At 39.9% G+C, this 19587-nt stretch overlaps 5 protein-coding genes across 6 annotated transcripts; 1 reads left to right on the top strand and 4 right to left on the bottom strand.

The window, feature by feature from the left end:
- Positions 1–244: 244 nt before the first annotated feature.
- ccdc28b (coiled-coil domain containing 28B) lies at positions 245–3996 on the bottom strand. Its single transcript, XM_085932282.1, has 6 exons — positions 3803–3996; positions 2654–2915; positions 2140–2309; positions 1642–1796; positions 1040–1062; positions 245–967 (listed from the first exon to the last, which is right to left on the bottom strand). Exons 2-6 carry the CDS (start codon positions 2890–2892, stop codon positions 913–915), a joined length of 642 nt encoding a protein of 213 aa, XP_085788408.1. The 5' UTR covers positions 2893–2915; positions 3803–3996; the 3' UTR covers positions 245–912.
- A 229-nt stretch (positions 3997–4225) lies between these two features.
- On the bottom strand, positions 4226–8258 carry tmem39b (transmembrane protein 39B). Its single transcript, XM_085932772.1, has 9 exons — positions 8102–8258; positions 7440–7622; positions 7136–7355; positions 6941–7024; positions 6620–6774; positions 5385–5718; positions 5012–5199; positions 4814–4934; positions 4226–4587 (listed from the first exon to the last, which is right to left on the bottom strand). Exons 2-9 carry the CDS (start codon positions 7568–7570, stop codon positions 4354–4356), a joined length of 1467 nt encoding a protein of 488 aa, XP_085788898.1. The 5' UTR covers positions 7571–7622; positions 8102–8258; the 3' UTR covers positions 4226–4353.
- A 654-nt stretch (positions 8259–8912) lies between these two features.
- On the bottom strand, positions 8913–13507 carry khdrbs1a (KH domain containing, RNA binding, signal transduction associated 1a). Of its 2 annotated transcripts, XR_015068361.1 has the most exons (11): positions 13099–13507; positions 12528–12655; positions 12156–12272; positions 11920–12066; positions 11721–11845; positions 11394–11649; positions 11202–11278; positions 11066–11127; positions 10813–10985; positions 9185–9247; positions 8913–9107 (listed from the first exon to the last, which is right to left on the bottom strand). XR_015068361.1 is itself a non-coding variant. In XM_085932443.1 (9 exons), the coding sequence occupies exons 1-9, from the start codon at positions 13187–13189 to the stop codon at positions 10876–10878; spliced, it is 1113 nt and encodes a 370-aa protein (XP_085788569.1). In that variant the 5' UTR covers positions 13190–13507; the 3' UTR covers positions 9848–10875. The 2 variants fall into 2 exon arrangements, 1 of the variants encoding a protein (XP_085788569.1); XM_085932443.1 differs by lacking the exons at positions 8913–9107; positions 9185–9247 and having other exon boundaries at positions 9848–10985.
- Positions 13508–14004: 497 nt separating this feature from the next.
- On the bottom strand, positions 14005–16106 carry tslig1 (tRNA splicing ligase complex subunit 1). The gene is made up of 7 exons (XM_085932851.1): positions 15911–16106; positions 15564–15588; positions 15353–15474; positions 15204–15286; positions 14916–14968; positions 14791–14827; positions 14005–14723 (listed from the first exon to the last, which is right to left on the bottom strand). The coding sequence occupies exons 1-7, from the start codon at positions 15990–15992 to the stop codon at positions 14637–14639; spliced, it is 489 nt and encodes a 162-aa protein (XP_085788977.1). The 5' UTR covers positions 15993–16106; the 3' UTR covers positions 14005–14636.
- Positions 16101–19496, top strand: LOC147045464 (histone-binding protein RBBP4). The gene is made up of 11 exons (XM_085932844.1): positions 16101–16267; positions 16780–16927; positions 17005–17150; positions 17354–17527; positions 17618–17733; positions 17857–18017; positions 18095–18221; positions 18288–18365; positions 18569–18703; positions 18769–18879; positions 18980–19496. Exons 1-11 carry the CDS (start codon positions 16252–16254, stop codon positions 19040–19042), a joined length of 1275 nt encoding a protein of 424 aa, XP_085788970.1. The 5' UTR covers positions 16101–16251; the 3' UTR covers positions 19043–19496.
- Positions 19497–19587: the final 91 nt, after the last annotated feature.

The raw sequence follows: 19587 nt of genomic DNA, 5'->3' as shown, positions 1-19587 counted from the left end.
GAACTTTGTTCCTGTGTCCACATTGTTTCTATACTTTTTGCCAACTTCATTTGATAAAGTGACATTTACCTATTTTAAAATTTACCTAAACTAATTTTAATTAATTAGTAATGATAAAAGAGTATACCATTGATAGATCATGCTTTTGGGGCCATTGATTATCAAGTACTTTACACACATTTGAAATGAACCCTACTGAGTTTAACACTGATTTTGAAGGGAAAACAAAAATGAGTGCAATTCCAAGAGGCAATCCCAAAGGAGTTTATTTATAGTCACAGGAGACAAAAAAAAAATTGGTTGGGCCAAGCAATAACTTGAAATTGCCTGTCACGGAGCGCATTTGTTATCAAGCAAATCTCACCCCTTACATTCCCTAAACTGGAAGTAGCTGCCATTTTGAATCCTTATATAAAGACACAGTATAATATACACATCTTAATTAAACCCCAAAGTCAGTACAGAGAAATTAGAAGGACATTTGCTCATTATGTCATAACTGGAAATCTGGATTCCAACAACCAAGTTCCACATTTGGTCTTTAGGTAAAGATTGTCTTAACAGTAACATCTTTGACTTTATTCTATCCTGTTCAAAATATTAGCAAATATATAAAGTGTCTGACAGAACCACAATGTAGTTTTCAAGGGTAATGTGTCATTTGTCTTTAAAAAAGTCCAAATGCTATTGAAATTGTGTTCAATTGAAAAATAGACTCAATGGAATCCTAAGTTACTTTCAGATTGTTTCTTGTGCTAAGAATAAGTTTGTTATTTGTCACCTTCAGTGACTTAACAGGAAAAGTACATTCCACTCTTTTATGTGTCCGCTGTGTTACTATGGCAGCCGCGTGGAGTAACTCCATGGTAACCGCGTCTGCTGGGATGTTACAGCCTCAACACCTCACTTAAGTCAGGGAGCAGATGTCTTGGGCAGGTCTTGGTTCTCAGCCAAGTGGAGCTTTTGTCTGAACACGCACATTAAAGACTACCACAAATATTCGGGTTTATTTTACACCTGAATCGACAAAAAAGGATACATGGATGTGCTGAGCTCTTCCAGCTGCATGATGAAGCGGAGAGACAAAAGAAAAATTAGAACCTGACACCGATCTGTAATGCTGTATTGCATAACTCATTTGCGTGTCGATACATCCATGTAATGCCCATCAAGGCGAGCTCAGCCATAGCGGGAAGGACTGAGCTCACCTCCCGGCACGGGGAGGCAAAAGGGACGATTCGAATGTTGTTTTGGCCCGATTAAATATTTCATGAGTTTTCCATGATGGCTAATTAACCACATCAATAGCCTAGTTCTCATTCTTGTATGAGATTTTTCTGGAGCATGATTTAGGCACTCAACCTTTCAGCAATAAAATATTACTCTAAATCACTGAAATCATTTGAAAGCTATTTAAAAGAAATATTTTTGACTTTGAGTAATTTAACCCAGTTAATAGAGAGGGTGCTCACTTGTGCAACCACATTATCTCGAGTTGTTTCGTTTGTATTTCATCTCTCCTTTTTTTAATTGAGTTGTAGATGCTATAACAGCAAGCAATAACAATTTCAAGTGTGGTTTGTTTGACGATGGTTCTTAGAAAGAACAAATCACTATTTTCAGGTCTCCTTTAGTGCTTACGTTGCCGAGCAGGTGTTCCAAGTTGTGGTCCGAAGCACACTTCCTCTGGTCCTCGGAAAGCTCCTCCACGTGGCTGTCCATGCTGAAGTGAAGTCGTGCCAGCTTCTCCTGCATCTCGCGCACGTGCTCCAGTTGCTCGAAGGAGCACACCTTACCTGCGCCACACACACACATGCACATCTTCACGACCCCCCCACGACCACCCTTCTAACTCCGCCGGTGAAGATTATTGGGTCACACATTACATGAACGAGGCAGCCAAGAGAGTAAAAATCATTTTCGAGACATATGAGACCTTCCTCCGCATAATTCCGCAATAAGGCCCCACAGCCATGTCTCAATCCTTCTGGCATCCCTTAAATAGTCTTCTGGTAGTAAATGTTAAAGTAATATTGTGACCGGTGAAAGTTCACTTGGAACTTTTCAGTTGGTGCAGTGACCCTGATATTCGATCTATTCTGTGAGATGAGTTGCAGACATGGCTGGAATTCATCTTACCAAAAGCCTGCAGCTTTCCTGAGTGGAAATCATTCAGGAGGTTCAAGAGGCCTCCTTCCATCTCTCGCACGTCGGACACATCGGTAAGAAAGGAGTGCTGCAGGGGGGACGACTGAACTACTTTACTGGGCCCTGAAGGCTGGGGGGCCTTGGGCTTGTCCTTGTGAGCCCTGCAAGAGGAAAAAAAAAATAATAGAAAGCACGCACATAAAAAGCCATTTACAGTGTACCATAGAAGCCATAGTTCCGCCAGTGACTGTACCAGAATAAATATTTACAAACAAATCATTCAAAATGATTAAATCCAAATCTATTCTACTATAATTCAAAGTTAAATACAACTGAACCGCACTGAATAAATGCTGTCCAAGATTTTTTTCAATTAAAGTGAAGCTACTTTAACAATATGCCCAGTATGAAGATTTAATTCTGTGAATTTTGTATATACCACTAGGGGAAATACCACCAACTACAATCTTGGGACATAGTGGTATTTCAGTGCAAGTACATTTACCTGGTAATCTTGGGTGGAGCCACCACTCCAGCGAACACCTCTTTGGGTTGTCCCGCCGCCCCAACAGACCTTTTGTACTTCCCTCGGTTTTTTGGTGAAGGGGGCTGCGGCAGGCCGAGAGAGAAGGTGGCGCTTTTGCTGGCAGGTAGGACAGAGACCTTGCGAGGGTTGATAGGGGGAGGAGGTGGCTGCGGGAGGGATACTTTGGGGCTCCTTTTCTTGCGCTTGTCCTCCATCATTCACCAATTTTTCCTGCGAAGCTCTGCAGAAGATTGGTGGGGTTTTTTTTTGTGTGAATATGCACGTGATTTTATTGGCTATTATTTTGCAATTATGTATTTGATAATGTATGAATATTCTGGAAGAGATGCCTTTATTGTAAAAAAAAAAAACAACACAACTATATTTTCCCAACTTTTTTTTTAACTTAAAAAACATGATTTTACACCTGTTTAAATAATTATTTTGTCTCAACTCTGCCATAAAAATATCCATGCATGTGATCATAAATCAAAATGAAACATAATTTATTACACATATTTTTTCAGGCCCCCAATTTGAGAAGTAGAAGACTACGTGTATTTAAATGCCTTTACAACAATTTCCATCGTTTTTGTTCCGCTATTTGGTCCCCATTACAGTGTAAAGCAAAAGTGACCATTATATTTGAAAAGACTAATTGTTTTGTATATATATAATGTGGATTATACTGGTGCAGTGCCAACATGAAACTACTCCTTTCAAATGGACCTCATGTGAAGACTTCCAGCGATGGGATGGGGGGGGGGGGGGGGGGGGAGAATCAATTCTCAGGACAAAAGCCATAGAAATATCCAAATAAGATTTATGTCAAATGTCTGCAGCCATAGTTACTGTGGGCTAAACCGTAAATGGGATTACGATAATATCGCCACTTCATCTCATTAGAATAATCTAAATCAATACTAATGGCAGTTATTCTATGGATTAAATATTTGAGCACACACGTAAAAAAAATCTGTGTTGCGATACAAATTTTTAACCACACTTTTAAAAAGTCAAATTTGAAATTATTGTTTGAGTGAAATTGGGTGTCTTTTGTTTGTAAATACACCGATTACATGCATGCAAAAAAAAAAAAATCGTCTCCGGATGACAAATGCCACTTACCGAATCAGTTACGCATAAGGGGATGCAATGGTTGCATCATCAAATTTGTCCTTGTTATTCACCACATTTGGGAGGGTAGAAATATCAAACCAAGTTGGATTTAAAAACGACGCATCCGTGGAAATGTTTGAGTGTCAAATCGCGTCTGCGACGAGCGACGCTCTCTGCGCAGCTGCAACCTTCGGCAGTCTTAAAGTGACAGTACACGTATCAGTCCTACCTTCGGCAGTCTTAAAGTGACAGTACACGTATTAGTCCTATTCACCCTGGTCTATGTCTGACAGGTACGTGGACGCGCTTATTCCTTGACCTTGTTATGTGAAAACAGGAAATTTGGGGTAAGAAATATGGAACTGCAGAAACTGGTGGTATCCAGGGTGGCACAAATGTTAGTACAAACAACATTTATGACCAGACCACATCTTAAGTAATACAAAAATATCTCCTTTTTATTATGACAGATCAGAACAAAAGCATGACACAAAATGCAATTTGTAGAAAAAATACAGACCTCTTGAGCATCTTTGTCTTGAATGCACAGTCATTTATACTTAACTAACTTTCTGCTCTGATGGACTGTTTGAGTAGGAGTACGCTTTGCCTAAAACAATTCGGTCTCTCAGTAGCTTGAAGAAGGCATAATAGTTACTGAAGAGGATCAGTGCCAGCGATATGGTCTGATGCCACTTGTCGGAGCATATCAACGAGTAGAGCTGGTAAAAAATCATGGTGCCTTCCAGGATGATGAGGATGTTCAATATTCGTAGCGGCTTGTTGAAAAAGAACTGCAGGTGGAAAAGACAAAGTGAGTCAGTTGTGAGCAATTCATTTGAATTCATTCCATCTTGTCATTCTTAAATATTGATGATGAAAAATAGCACACTATTAATACTGTACTCAGCGTGTCACTTTGCTGATGGGGCCAATTTGACTAATCATCATGTTAATAGTAATCTTCAACCGGTAGTGGCAATAAACAGCATTTTTTTTTTATCTGCTAGTTTTACTCACATAGAAGCGATAATGTGACACATCTGATGGTACTGCGACGTTATAGTGTCCCATCGCTTTGTAGACGTTCTTATTATGTTTGACCAGGACCCCCTGTGGCCACATGTATTCTTCGGTCCACCTGTGAGCAAACATTATATTTCAAATTGTTCTCAATTGAGTTGTCTCTGCAGTTCTGAATTATTGAGTGTTACATACATGTGCTGGAGAACATTGGAGCAGAGGGACGGGTCGACTTTCTGCCAGCAGCCCAGGTGAGCTGCAGCTTTGTGGAGCAGGTCGCAGTAGCGAGGTGGCAAAATGTGTCTCATGAGGATGACAGACGTGCTGACAGATACCAGGATGAATAGCTCGCAAGACCAGCGTTTGTCTACATACTGTGTGCTCTAAACAGGAAACAAAAACAAAAGAGGAAAAAAAAAAAAAATCCATGAGGTGTGGCTTAATCCTCTGGTAACTAAGACAGTGATTCTACGTAGGGCTCCCTCTAGTGGTGCGTCAAAGAAAAACAGTAGGTTTAAAAAAGATTTCTTACATTAAACGTGTTTTTTTTTATATTTTAATATCTCACCTTGACAAACCAGACGGGAACAAAGGCCACATAGTAAGCGCTCAGCATGGAGCTGAGTAGCATCTCCTTCATTCTACAGTTAAAATCCATTTTGAGGAACTCCACCTCTTTGCGAATCAAGTCTGGAGAAAGGCAGCAGGCGTGAGTTGGCAAAACCTGGACGCCGTACAGCTGACTGGTGTGCTGCTTCCAGGTTTCCTTGAGCACCGTCAGATAGTCCCGCCCTCTGCCTACGCCGCCAAGCTCCTTGGAGCCGATGCTGGCGATAGGGGAGAGGGCACCTATACGACGCAAGTCGCAGCTCAACCGGACAAATGGAATATACATCCCGAATCTGTGGTAGAGAAGATGCACAAGAATAGTTTTTAGAGATGTACAGTAAACAATAACTATGGCTTAAGTGGGCTCCTACAACGCAATGACTGCAATATTTATATTTTTATATTATATTATTATTATTATTATATTATATTTTTATATTTTATATTTATATTAATCAAATAAATTGTTTCCCTCCAAACAGGGCACACTCATCCTAATGTTTCCTTTTATTTATATTTAATATTTTAATTCATAAACTAATATTCAAACCAGTTACACATTCTACAGCAGAAATAAATAAAAATATGATGGTTAAGTGTTCACCACATTATTGTGTATGGTGACATTTTACTCATGAACAAAACTGTTTTAACAAGGGCAACTAATGTGCTTAGGATTGAATGTATGTAATGTAATCGATGCGGAGGGGAGAAATGTCAACAAAATGAAATGATAATAATAATTTAATAATAATATTTTTTAATCGTTCCAAATTGAGCCTATGAGACAGGTAATTGTCAATGAAAACTAACTTTCAAACTTTTAATTGTCCCGGTGTTAAAAATGTGTCAAAAACAAAACTGATTGAGGAATTGCTTCTTATCAGCAGAGGTAATAACGTTGTAAATGTAATGTGATCGAGATAAGAACAATAATCAGCAACGTGGAAAAAAAACAAGTCCATTGTATTTGGAGAGTGAACAAGAACTGCTTATTAAAAACAACAAATAAATTGCAGTTGCTCCTTCAGCTACGTATCCTTTCATGTAGGACGAGCACATTGGTAATCAGATAAACTTCAGGGTGGTATGGGGACAAATACCAGGTCAACTATGTCAAAGTGTCCATGCACGCGTACTCAATAGCTCAAGGTTCAAAGTTTCCCTGAATCAAGCAGACATGATGGTACTCACGGGTAGCAGAGGAAGAGCAGGCTTAGCACAGAGTAAGTTCTGAAGAGATAAATCAGGGAGCGGCACAGACTCCAGCCTGTTAGCGTTAGCACAGCAAACCTTGCCGTCACTAAGAAGATGGAATGAGGAAATGAGATCTTCCCACTCTGTGATGCCTGCAGGAGAACCAAAAACAGCAAGAGGACATTCAGTTTCTATCACATTATGTATCAAAGTCAAACAGTAACAAGAGAATTGCTCAAATTCCAACATCAGTTACCATTTTATTTTAGACCCTTCCCAATTGAAGCGTTAAATAAGGGGGAAAATAAATATTCTCACCTCTTTGACAATTGCTCCGATTAACCTCCGAGCCAGAATGATGACTATGAACACGAGCATGTTATAATCAATCAGGTGGAAGTTCTGTAAAACACGAAGTTCTTGATCATCAGTTTATTTTTTTACATTTCATTCTGTTTGATTTAACACGCACGAGAATCACAACAATAACCACGTCGCTGTTCAGGTACTCACCAGTGAAGTGTGTGAGGGAGGATGTGATGGCGGGTACCACCACACGGTCTTGTAGATGTTGACATAGTGGACAAAGAGGGCAATGAGGTGGCAGAAGAAAAGATGGAGTTCAAACAGGACATTGTGATCCCCAGGCAACTCAGGGATCTTGCAGTGTTTCAAGGGCACGACAGTCTGCGCAGCCAACGGAGGACTAGACATGCAAGCTCCCGTACCACTCCTGCAATTGGAGGATAAACGGATTACACTCCTGACACTTTTTTTTTTTTTTTTTTACATACTCCGAGCGAAGGATTCAAACAACCTTGTGCGAGATCGAACCCCGGTAACAGGGGAGCTGGTGGAGTGGTTGCCATTGCTTACTGAGCCTGGTTCACTGCCAAGTGGGGGTCTGCAGTAAGTCGTGCGGTTGGCCCCTCGCCTTCCACCTGCCATGACACACACCAACAGCTCACTCCTAAAAGAGATCCTCTCCTTTTTATGAGACCTGTTTAGAGAAGGAGGGGGAACTGTCAAAACAACCAGAGTAGCACCTATGGAATGATGCTGACGTCAGCATGCAAGTAGCATATTAGGATATTTTGCTCGAAGGTGTGGTCTAAACAAGAACAATTACGGAAATAATACCTTCACAACTTAATATAATAACTCACTCTGCATTAATAAACACCTTATTACAAACTTGGATACTATTTCACACTTGCTGCACAGTCATCCCTTAGAAATTCACGAATTGAGCTACGTCACAAAGCCGTTGGACAACATGAGTCTGGAAACATAACCATCCAAGCCATTAAAACAAAAACTGCGAGAAGGTGGAGGATTGTACAATGACGAATGGGCCCGGAGGGTCTTTCCGCCAAGACCATGCTTGATTTAATACAAAGATCGAAGGCCTAAGCTAAGAGTTCATGAAGCAAGCTAACGAGCATTCAGCTAGGATATATTGAAAAGATGAAAGCCTACCAGCACACTGATCGTCAAATAATATTTGGCAGCATCAATTTCCAATTAAAAACAATAAAATTTAAGAAGATCTATTGAGACACTGGCGTGTTTTTTATTGAAATCACCAAAGGCGTTCATTGTTGTTGTACAAGCGCTGATAGACGGCAGCGCAGATGTTAGCAACCAAGGGGGCGGAGTCTCAGTTAAAGATACAGTGCCTGTCGTAAAACAGGACGATGCAACGTCACAACGCTACACTTCAAGGCCAGAACGTCAACTTCATAGCACTGAGGTTGTGTGACAATATTAAATGTTTATATTCAATTTTTTTGAAGCAGATTTTCAAAACACTATGTTGAAAACATGCAGCGGGCTACTGACGCCCCCTTGCTAAAGTTTGCACACCCCTTGACTTTGCAGTGTTCTACAATTGATTACCAGTACAGCACATCCTGCCTCATCTTTATGACAAACTATGGATGGACAATTAGTTACCATTTACAAGGCTAATTTACTTAGTGATCTGGAGGTTCATGGGCCAATGCAACTTTTCAACTGTGAAATCCCATTTCATCTGGTGTGCTCTTAAACTGCCACAAAAGGTCAAACTTATATCAAAAATGAAAATACAATTTCCTCATAAGTATCAATAAAAGATTAAATGAGTCCTAATTTGTTTTCAAGTTGAGACATTAAGTTACATTGTAAACTTGCTTACATTGTATTTTGGTTATCATCTGTAGACTAAAGGAAGTATTCATCTCAACCATCAAAAAAATGTGCTTGCAATAAGTCAATGATGCATTAATTCCAATAAATATATTTTATTCAAGTCAACATTAACATTGCAAGTTTAGAGTGAACTGGGTAAAAAAATATTTATATTTAAAAAAATCCTCATAGAGGAAAGATGACTTGTCTCCTCAGAAAACATTCTGCAAAGCAAAGTGCGGGTTGAGTGACGACAAAGCAGCCTTGACTGCTACAAAGTTTCTCCCTCCTTTCAAAAGGACACTTGGATGACCTGAGTAAGAAACAGAGCAAATTTGAGGGTTTTTTTTTTTACACAAGCTGTAATAAAATGTTATTTTTTCCACCAACCGTGATTGCTCAGGGATCTTAGAAGCATTTTTGTCTCCAGCATTGAGACATGTCACTTAACACCTAAAAAGAAAGCCAAAATGAGCTCTTAGCAGCACAAATACGCACACTGAACATGCATTCGTACACTCACACGGGCAAGCATGCAAATCTAACATGAGCCAAAGATTTAAGCAACTCAAATGTTTTAGTTTTTCATTATTGGGATATTACTATCACATGTATTGTTAGGTGATATATTATAAAATTAATTTTCATTCATCACCAATCTCCAAAAATTGTCATGGTATTGCATTAAGTTACGACTTATTTTTTATTTGAGCAAGAGTTGCATCACAATTTCTGATCTATTTTTGTACGGCTTATTTTTCTCGGAATAGCTGATACCATTTTGCACTTTTTTTTTTAAATTACCTTATACTTGGTCACAAAATAAAACATAAATCTAATAGATGAGAGTTGGTTAGTTTTACCTTCATGTGGCGATCTTTTGGCTTTTAGAATCCTCTCCTCAGCGATTTTTGTCTTTTATAAAAAAGCAGCCAGCATGACTTTGCTTCAAAGTCAAGACCCCTGCAAGCTTGGTTTGAAATATTGTTGTTACTTCAAGTGGCTGACGCCTTCTAGGATTGCAGATACACTAAAGGTTGACGACAATGCATATTCAAGCAGGAGATCATCAAGTCCAACTTCTATTTGGCAGACCGTACCTCGTGGAATGATGAGCTTTATTATTGTAAGTGACATTACAAGTATAGTTTAGGAAATTTGGAAAAACAATACTTAGTTCAAAGTCCATACACTGTTTTGTTTTGCTTTGCTTTAAAGAAAAATCTTACTGACAGTACACAGGTAGCTTGTTCAGCGTCAAATACATTTTTACATGTTCACCAACGGAAATCTTTTTTTTTTTGTATGTACAAACAAAGGCAAAATACCACTTTTAAATCAAGTTTAAACTCAAAACTAGAAACTTTATTAAAACAACGCAATGCAGAAAGACATTTGGATAAACGCGTTTAGAATTCTATTTAGCCAAACGTACACAATTAAGCAATTTTTTTTTAAACGTGTCTTACAATATACACAGTTGTCCTACAGTTATGTACAAACTATTGAGAAGGCTGCAGCCACCTGGCACACACATTGAGAATTGGTTGGCTTTCAGTATTTTTGAGAGTTAATTGTGACAAATCATATTATCAAGCATATTTTTTTTCTTTTGCTGTATTTTATTATCATAAGATTTGATTGACCTATTAGAAGACAAAAACTCTTATATAAGATTCGTGTTGGACCATAAAACATTTTTTTTTCTTTTTTAGACTGCAAATTAAGCTATGCTCTCTTTTGTTTCGTTTGTAAGAAGTTAATATGGAAGCTAGATTTCTTTCGCCACGATAATTTTGTTAGGATACAATTAAAACATAACCAGTAAATATTGCTAAAATATGAATGCCTCGGAGGTTTGTCACGATGGAAGCGCCAACTACTAATTTTAACAGTTACTACGAAACCACATTTTTTTTACTCCCGGAAAATTGGACACGTGCAACAAAATCTGTGCTAAAAATGAGAAACTATTAAAACTAAACCATAAAAAGAGAAGGGAAAACCATGGAAATTACTTTTGAAACGTTATGAGTTACAATCGAAGGCAGTTGCCGTGGCAACCCTCTACCGGTAGCTGTTCAGAATCGTCCATAGGGATGCTCTCGATAGGCTGCTTTTGCCTGCCTCGCCGGAGCAGCCTTGCCTCCGGCTGCAGAGGCGGCCCATGCGCCCTCCCAGTCCTCCTGAGCTAATTGGGTGGGAAATGAAGACAAAAAAATACATTCATCTATCTTTCAAATTTGGACATAAATAGCACTGAATACTTACAATATTGCTCATAGGCGGCTTCCTGGGGCTCTCCATGACCGTAGTCATAATACTCAGTATCCCTGTAAAAAGATTTCATATGTAAGCATATTGTGCTGAAATATAATGGCAAGTTCTTGTTCTAACATTCACTTACGTGGGTAAAGGTTGTTGGCTATAATAATTTTCATATCCCTCATAGGCTGCCTCTGCATATGAATCCTCATAAGCAGGCTGGAAGGAAGATAAATCACTGAGTACATTATCTTGGCAAAAAGATGTCAAGACGTGTCTTTGATAAACCATTTATTGAGATGTCTAAATGAGAACGCTATGTTTAATAGCTTACATAGTCTTCATACGACTCAGGTTTGGCTTGGGAGCCTGACGGGGGGACTTGCTGGTGGGAAAGGGCAGCGGCAGGGAGCATCCTCGGTGCCCCGGAAGCAGGGGGTCTGGACCGTGAGGCGGAACCTCCTCGAGTGGGAGTCGTGGGTCCACCTCTACCAGCTGGCCCGCCTCGAGAATTGCCCCGGCTTACTCCTCCTCGTGGGCCGCCACCGCGCATGGCCCCACGAGGACCACCGCGGGGAAGTCCACGTCCTCTGTAGAAACCAGACGATACGTTGGCACTTTTTTTGCCCCAAAGGAGCATCACTAGTTACATCGGTTTTACCTCGGCCCGGGACCCGGTGGTACACCTCGGCCTCTTCCCATAGGCCCGCCACGTCCCCTGGCTGAACCGTCGTGAGAGCCATTAAGGAAATGGGGGTCCATATATGGGTCATACTCACCAGGTTCCTAAAAAACAAATTCTTGTCAAAGCATTGACAATATCAAAGTAAAACAGTGTTGTAAAAATAGAAGTGACTTACTGGGATCAGGAACTTTTTGACCTCGTCCATAGCGTGAGCCATGCGAAGGTAGGCGTCTGGGATGGGCGCCATCACTTCAATGAAAACGTGCAACTCCAATGCAAGGTGAGCATACTTTGCTTCACCGCCATTACGTAGCGCTTCCTCCTAATAGGACAATTCAAACTCTAGTACAACTAAAGACAAAGGGCAAATCATGCATTATAGAATTGAGAACATCTAAATTATGTGCATACCTTCGTCTTATCCCTCATGGAACCTTTTCCCAAAACGGAAATTTTTGCACCAGTTTCCTCTTGTAGCCTCTTGATGGTGCTACCCTGTGGCCCCAATAGCTTGCCGACAAAGTTGACCTTTTGAAATTAAACAGAAACAATTCAGCACAGTGTCTTCCCTGGTGACCTCCAGTTAAGTAGCAAAACTGGCTAGTTTGCTCATGCAGAAATCAGCTTAGACTCATGAACTTCATTTGAGTCATTTAAAATGAGCACAATGCAGAAACCTCTCCTCATTACTATCCTTCATTATCACGAAACCAAATCTGTTATGCAATAATTAAACAATAGGAGTGCAAAATAGCATGGCATTTTATTTTACAATTGACTTACCCTGGGATACTGCTTGGATGGTATAAGTACACGCTCTTTGAGCTGTAGAGTTTTTGTAGCAAAGAGGTCCAGGTATTTCTCTTTGTCTTGTTCTTTCTTAGGTTCACCTTTTTGGATCCTGTCAATCTCTGCAGAAGGTGAACAATGAATATAGAAACTAGGACACGAGGATGTGCAATGACTCAAGACTCAATATTAGCACAACGGGGGCACACTCAATGGGAAACAAATAAATGACAATAAAGATAAATTGTTTGCCAAAGGAGATCTACGTTACGATTGTTAATATTAATGAGGCACAAATGATACTCCAAACCTATTGCATCAAATAGGCGATGACAATCACGCTATGAATTGGCGGTAACACAAAACTAAAATAACCACAACCAACTCAAGAAGCTAGTAGTCAATCGGGAATATATTCAGAAATCAGAATGCAATCATGGATGATTTACGTGGACATCACGTGTTTAAAACGCTAATGTTTTGGATGAACACATTGCAATGCAATTCAAAAAACGGGCCGTGGGATGTCAGCGGACAAAGCTCATCACCAGACGAATCAACTTACCAGCAGAAATAAGCTTCATGGCGTGAGTGAAAGATGAATCCAAGCTGTCCTTCTCGGCCAGGAGTTCCGGTAGGTATTTTGTGTCTTCCATTTTGCTTTCCTCGTAACCAGGTCTGAACACGATGGCGGACTTCAATTGGCCTCTTTGTTAGCACTTGCTAAGCTCAAACCTCGCTAATTCTACTGGATGGAACAAACGCAGCGTCGCTCACCGCGTTGAGGCTTCGTGCAACTCAAGTTTGTAGCAAAAAGATCACAATAGTCCTCGTGATCAACAGCGTCGTGATAATTTAGTCCTGTGGAGGTTCGGCGGCGGTGATGTTACCTTCCGTCAACGGACAATGGGGAGATGGCGCAGCTGTATATGAACGAGGAGAAAGAGAGAGGCTGCCGCCGGACATGACGTAGCAATCACCGATCAAAAAAGGTCAAACCCTTGTAATTAATGAAATAAATACAAATTAAAATAAATACATACATCCAATAAAGGTAATTATTATTCTGTACAAGTAAAGTACGTAGTAGTAAGTAAGTAAGTACAGTCTGAAATGTTGTTAGTCAGACATATCTAAGTTCTAAGTCTATTGATCAATCCAATCAACAATGTATTTTGCAATTATTTAGAATTAGAAAATAATATTTTGATACATTGTTTTGTTCAGTGCTCTGGAAACGGCATGAAAAAAATGCACACAAAATTATTTACTTGCATTAGCTACTCAAACTATTTAAAAAAATACATACCATATGCCATTACAATGACATGGAATTGCTGATGAGTTTTAGAAAAAAAAGGGGGAGGAATATCTTGTTTCTCAGAATCCGATAGGTACCTATCACTTTTTGGGAGTAACATTAATGTGTCATCAGATGTATCCATAGAACACTGCTGAAACTGCTTTAAAATTGCATTTTTTCAAAATATATTTATTTTTCAATAACCACAAAACAAAGCAAAGGCAATTTACTTACATTCAATCAGGGGTCAGCAACCTTTTTTAAAACTGAGAGGTACTTAATTCATGCAATTGTGATTAACGCAAAAGACTATCAAGATTGATACATAGTACTTCTGAAATAGCAGGTTTTATAAAACTACTCATCAATCGTGAGCTACAGTTGGAAAAGGCCACGAGCACAATTTTGGTGACCCTTGATGTCCAAAGATTCAAGAAAAAGTTAAAGCAGTGCATTTTTCATCCCTCCATCTATTTTCTAACCACCTTATCCCGTATGGAAGGAAATTCTTGATTGATTAACTTAAGAAGCATTGTTTTTCTTAAAAGAATAAATATTCAGTTAAAAAAGAAACATTGATTACCATCTCAAAATTAAATATGATTGAATTATTCAGACAATTCACAAGCAATTAATCATTAATATAGTATCATACATTTCTAACCTATCACAGAACCCAAGAGCAGCAAATTATATTTTACAATTAAATTATCAAGTTCTTACATAAAAAGGCCATTTAATTTGGCCATCAATGTACTCCAGTTCTAATGAACCAGCTGTGTGACCATCATTTTGAGGTATCAGATATCAATAATTGCAAATATCTCTGGTTTTTCTTTATCGTGGATTTGCATCGCAGAGTATGTGATGGCTTTCACCTCCGTACCCTAGGAGATAAAAACATTCTGTTACTTTGTCATTTTTCTCTGAACAACCTTTTATCAGGATTTGTACCTGCGGATGCTTCGACAGTGAGAATTCTTCTCCCCACCTTCAACACACGAAATATGTGGGTAAGACTGTGAGGTAATTTTAGGCAACATAACAGAAAGTCACAGTCCTGAAGAGGTCAACATTACCCGATGGAGCGAATCCTAAAATGCATTCTGTCAATAGACAAAACTTTGACCTCCTGTTGGAAGAAACATAAATGAAACCACAATGAAGATTGGAACAATATCATCAAAATGTTATTTTAGAAGTATAGTAATAATTGACTTGTCGCACACATTCCAACAGTGTATCAGGTTTAATCGGCTATGTGTTAAATGCAAAATTCTGAGACTCCTTCATCTTGCAAGTGGCATAGGAAATGATTGTTTATTGCTTTTGTTAAGCTACAGGCAAGTTGTGAAAAACATACTCACCCGAGGAATAAAGAACATATCTGCACTAAACTTGTACAGCCAGTCATCTAGGAAGTGGAAGAGTAGAGATTCAAAGTCTTCCCCTGAAGACATCCGGAGAAAAGCATGACTATTTATACAGAATTAATGATTGCATTCAGATTTTTCACCTTCTGACTCCACTTGTACAGTATCGATGGGTTCCACTGTTTCCGTGTCCGTCATGTAGCCAAACATACCCATGGCACATTGTTCAAAGGCTTCCTCCAGAGTGTCTCCCCAGGAATGAATTCTTAGAAAGCATAACTAAATGTTAACACAGCCATGACAGCCTGACAACCTAAAGTTGTGAATAAACTCTTGACATAATAGGCCACTCACTGTACATCGGCTGTATGATCCAAGTCTGTAACAAATGAACACAAGGACATTTATTCTAACTGTAAATCAAAATTAGCCTTACTTATTACAAGGGCTGAACGATTAAAAAATCTCAGCTTATTTCTGTTTATTTGTTTAAAAGTGTGTTTTAAATTCACTGCTAAAATAGGCAAACAAAGAAGCCTATTTTGTCAACCGTAAATCGCATTTTTATGTTGAAATAATTCTTATTTTCCAGCCACATTGCCCTCTAGTGGGCATCTGACAACAATTCAACATCAAGTACACACCCGTACAGCGTTCCCAATTTAAGCTAACACTTCAACTCAAGTTAAAGTTGAACTTACATTCATATTTTTTTGTAATTGAAGGATACTTGGATTTAGTTTCTTTCTGCGCATCTGTCAAATCTAACGAGCGATCGTCCATTTCAGGGCTGTCCGGTGTGTCAAGTGTGGAGATGATCCGAAAGAGACTTCCCGCATGTCGCACTTCTCAGTGGTTTCCAACATGGTTGATAGGGCGGGACCCGACCGCTGTGTCTCACTTCCTGTCACGTTTCCTCTACGGTGATTGGATAATAGTGCTCTACGGAGTTGGCGCCATAGCAATCGCTCGGTGCTGTCTGGAAAGCGCTCGCCCCTGAAATACGCACTTGGACGAGTGTTAGCGTTTCAACAAAGGAGCGATGGCTGACAAAGACGGTAAGAATGGCGAGTTTTATGGTTTACCCAGCTAAACTTGCTATACGGCTGCTCTGAAATACCAAAACTGTTGAACTAGTTGGACCGGCGTTGGTGCGTCGGCTCGCGTCTCATTTCATTGTTACAAACGAGCAAGCTAGCTGTTAGCTACTGTAGCGTTAGCTGCCACGAGCGTGCTAAATAAACAGGCTTGAATCTACTAATTCACGGTAAGTTGTTGATCCACTGGGAGTAGTGAATAGCACTTGTGCATTAGTTGTGGGCTGTTTCTTTATTTTTTTATAACTAGTTCTAATCTTTGTCATTTTCGAAATGTGCACCAGTGTTAGCTTAACATCAAAATAAAACCCTCAAGCTAAATACCAAGTCATGCACTGTTTGGTTAGTGTACAGTATAACTCAACCATCCGTCGTGTGTTACCGCATTTAATAGTATGTTGTACGTATCGTGCCCAGTTTAAAAACCTTTCGGGAACTCCGAAATTTGATCTGCAATCTTTCCCTATCTGTAGCTGCCTTCGACGATGCTGTGGAGGAAAGGGTCATCAATGAGGAGTACAAGATCTGGAAGAAGAACACTCCATTTCTCTATGACCTGGTCATGACTCATGCCCTGGAGTGGCCCAGTCTCACTGCCCAGTGGCTTCCAGATGTCACCAGGTATAGTGGTTGGACTGTGCACACCGCCTGCATTAAAACAAAGAATTACATGGAAATGAGATGTATTGTGTTCACAGACCAGAAGGAAAGGACTACAGTGTACACAGGCTGGTTCTGGGGACACACACCTCAGATGAGCAGAATCACCTTGTGATTGCTAGCGTTCAACTCCCCAATGATGACGCCCAGTTCGATGCCTCCCACTATGACAGTGAGAAAGGAGGTAAGGGATAGTATAATCTTGATCAATATGTATGCAATGCACATATTTGACAATAAATAGAAATCAAATCCCTTAAGGTATTGTTAGATGAGATCTGGTATTTCTTAGTCTCAGCCTGACTTCAATATTTTACCTGTTGATCTGAATTTTTTTATTATCTTTTTTGTTTTAATCGTAATTTATGTCCGTGTGCCTTGTTACAGAGTTTGGTGGTTTTGGCTCTGTGAGTGGAAAGATCGAAATTGAGATCAAAATCAACCACGAAGGAGAAGTCAACCGAGCCCGCTACATGCCCCAGAACCCTTGCATTATTGCCACCAAGACCCCCACCAGTGATGTGCTGGTCTTTGATTATACTAAACACCCATCCAAGCCAGGTGACAATCAGGCCATGTTTTGCTGTATTCAATTAACCGGTGTCATTTCCCTGCCTCATCAATATTGTTGTTTTGTTTGTGGCCTTCTAGACCCTTCTGGAGAGTGTACTCCAGACCTTCGCTTGAGGGGTCACCAGAAAGAGGGCTATGGCCTCTCGTGGAATCCAAACCTAAGTGGCTGCCTCCTCAGTGCTTCGGATGACCATGTAATTATTCCTCCTCTTCTTCTTCTTTTTTTTTTTTTCTCTCTCAACTAAACAAGCAAAGTGATAATTTTATTATATATTTTTTGTGTGCCATTGTTTCACCGCTGTCTGCCTCGTTTTCAGACTATCTGCTTGTGGGACATCAGCACGGTGCCCAAAGAGGGAAAGATAGTGGATGCCAAGACCATCTTCACAGGTCACACTGCTGTTGTGGAGGATGTCTCTTGGCACCTGCTCCACGAGTCACTCTTTGGATCTGTGGCCGATGACCAGAAACTCATGATGTAAGCCATCTTGAACAGCATGTAAATGTTAGACCACAGCATTGTTTTCAAACCTGCTGATTTATTCCTTTGTAAAGCTGGGACACACGATCCAACAACACTTCCAAGCCCAGTCATGCTGTGGATGCCCACACTGCCGAGGTCAACTGCTTGTCTTTCAATCCATACAGTGAGTTCATACTGGCCACTGGCTCTGCAGATAAGGTGGGTTTTCGCTTTTTACGCCGTTCTTGCTATTATCAGACCGACTTAATGTGAACGTGTTTTTAGACCGTGGCTCTGTGGGACCTGAGAAACTTAAAGCTGAAGCTGCACTCCTTTGAGTCTCACAAAGATGAGATATTCCAGGTAAGAGTGATTTTGATCAGACTGTGTGATTAATTGGTGGTTTTGTTTCAAAATCGTTGGAAGAAATATTAGTTTAGTGTAACGTCAGGCCCATTGATGTCTGTGCCTGGCACAAAATATTTCTGAAATATGTTTAGCATTTTAATTGTGAGCCAGTCTTGGAGTAGAATCGTCACATCTGATCCATTTTTTTTGTATAACAGGTGCAGTGGTCTCCTCATAATGAAACCATCCTGGCCTCAAGTGGCACAGACCGAAGGCTAAACGTGTGGGATCTCAGTAAGATCGGGGAGGAGCAGTCTCCCGAGGATGCAGAAGATGGACCTCCTGAGCTGCTGGTCAGTTGGAGTGTTTAGCTTATTTTTGGATGTGTAAGTTCCTCACAAATGTTTTTTTTGTTTAGTTCATCCATGGTGGACACACAGCAAAGATATCAGACTTCTCGTGGAACCCCAACGAGCCGTGGGTCATCTGTTCTGTGTCGGAGGACAACATCATGCAAGTGTGGCAAATGGTAATTAATAAGTCTAACCAACGTAATGTCCGTTGTGATTAACTATACGATAGCAATTACAAGTTTTGAAAATATGCAAATTCTTTTTTTCCTTCTACAGGCTGAAAACATCTACAACGATGAAGACCCTGAAGGGGTAGCAGATTCTGAGGTTCAAGCATGAATTCATTCTCATCTTTTCTTCTGACCTGCTTATTCAAATGATCTTTCCATTCTTTGGTGCATAAGCGCTTCTTTTAAATCGACATTTCGGGCACCGATGTTTTTGGAGATAATCATAACGTGCTCAGCTGTTGTGGTTGGTCTGAATTGCTTCCAATTCTTTTAGATTTGTTAGTTCGTCACAATCCAAGTTATTCAACCCCGATGTCATTCCGGTTGCTTATTTTGTTGTGTGTTTTCCTCGTTTCTGGAATTGCTTAGTTAAGTTCAACACATTTCTACTAAGATCCATTTTTATACAAATGTACATATGAAGGTTTCCACTATTTGTGCTAAAGTAGTCAGGATTTTCCAGCTGTGTTGCATCTCAAATACATTTTCCCTCTTTCTTCTCTGTTTTGTTGTGCTGCATCTGAACTCTTGTACTTATATTCATAATAAATATTTGGAGTAAATGGGTCTGCTTTGTGGTGTGGATGGATGTTCGTCACTATATCATCCTTGTAATTGAGTTGCGAGTAGGGTGTGACCGCCACTCACCCCCAA

Source organism: Syngnathus leptorhynchus, chromosome 15 (assembly GCF_054491065.1).
Source record: "Syngnathus leptorhynchus isolate UIUO chromosome 15, UIUO_Slep, whole genome shotgun sequence".
NCBI lineage: Eukaryota > Metazoa > Chordata > Actinopteri > Syngnathiformes > Syngnathidae > Syngnathus > Syngnathus leptorhynchus.
Note: the sequence above shows the minus strand (reverse complement) of the source record. Positions and strands in the feature narration are given on the sequence as shown.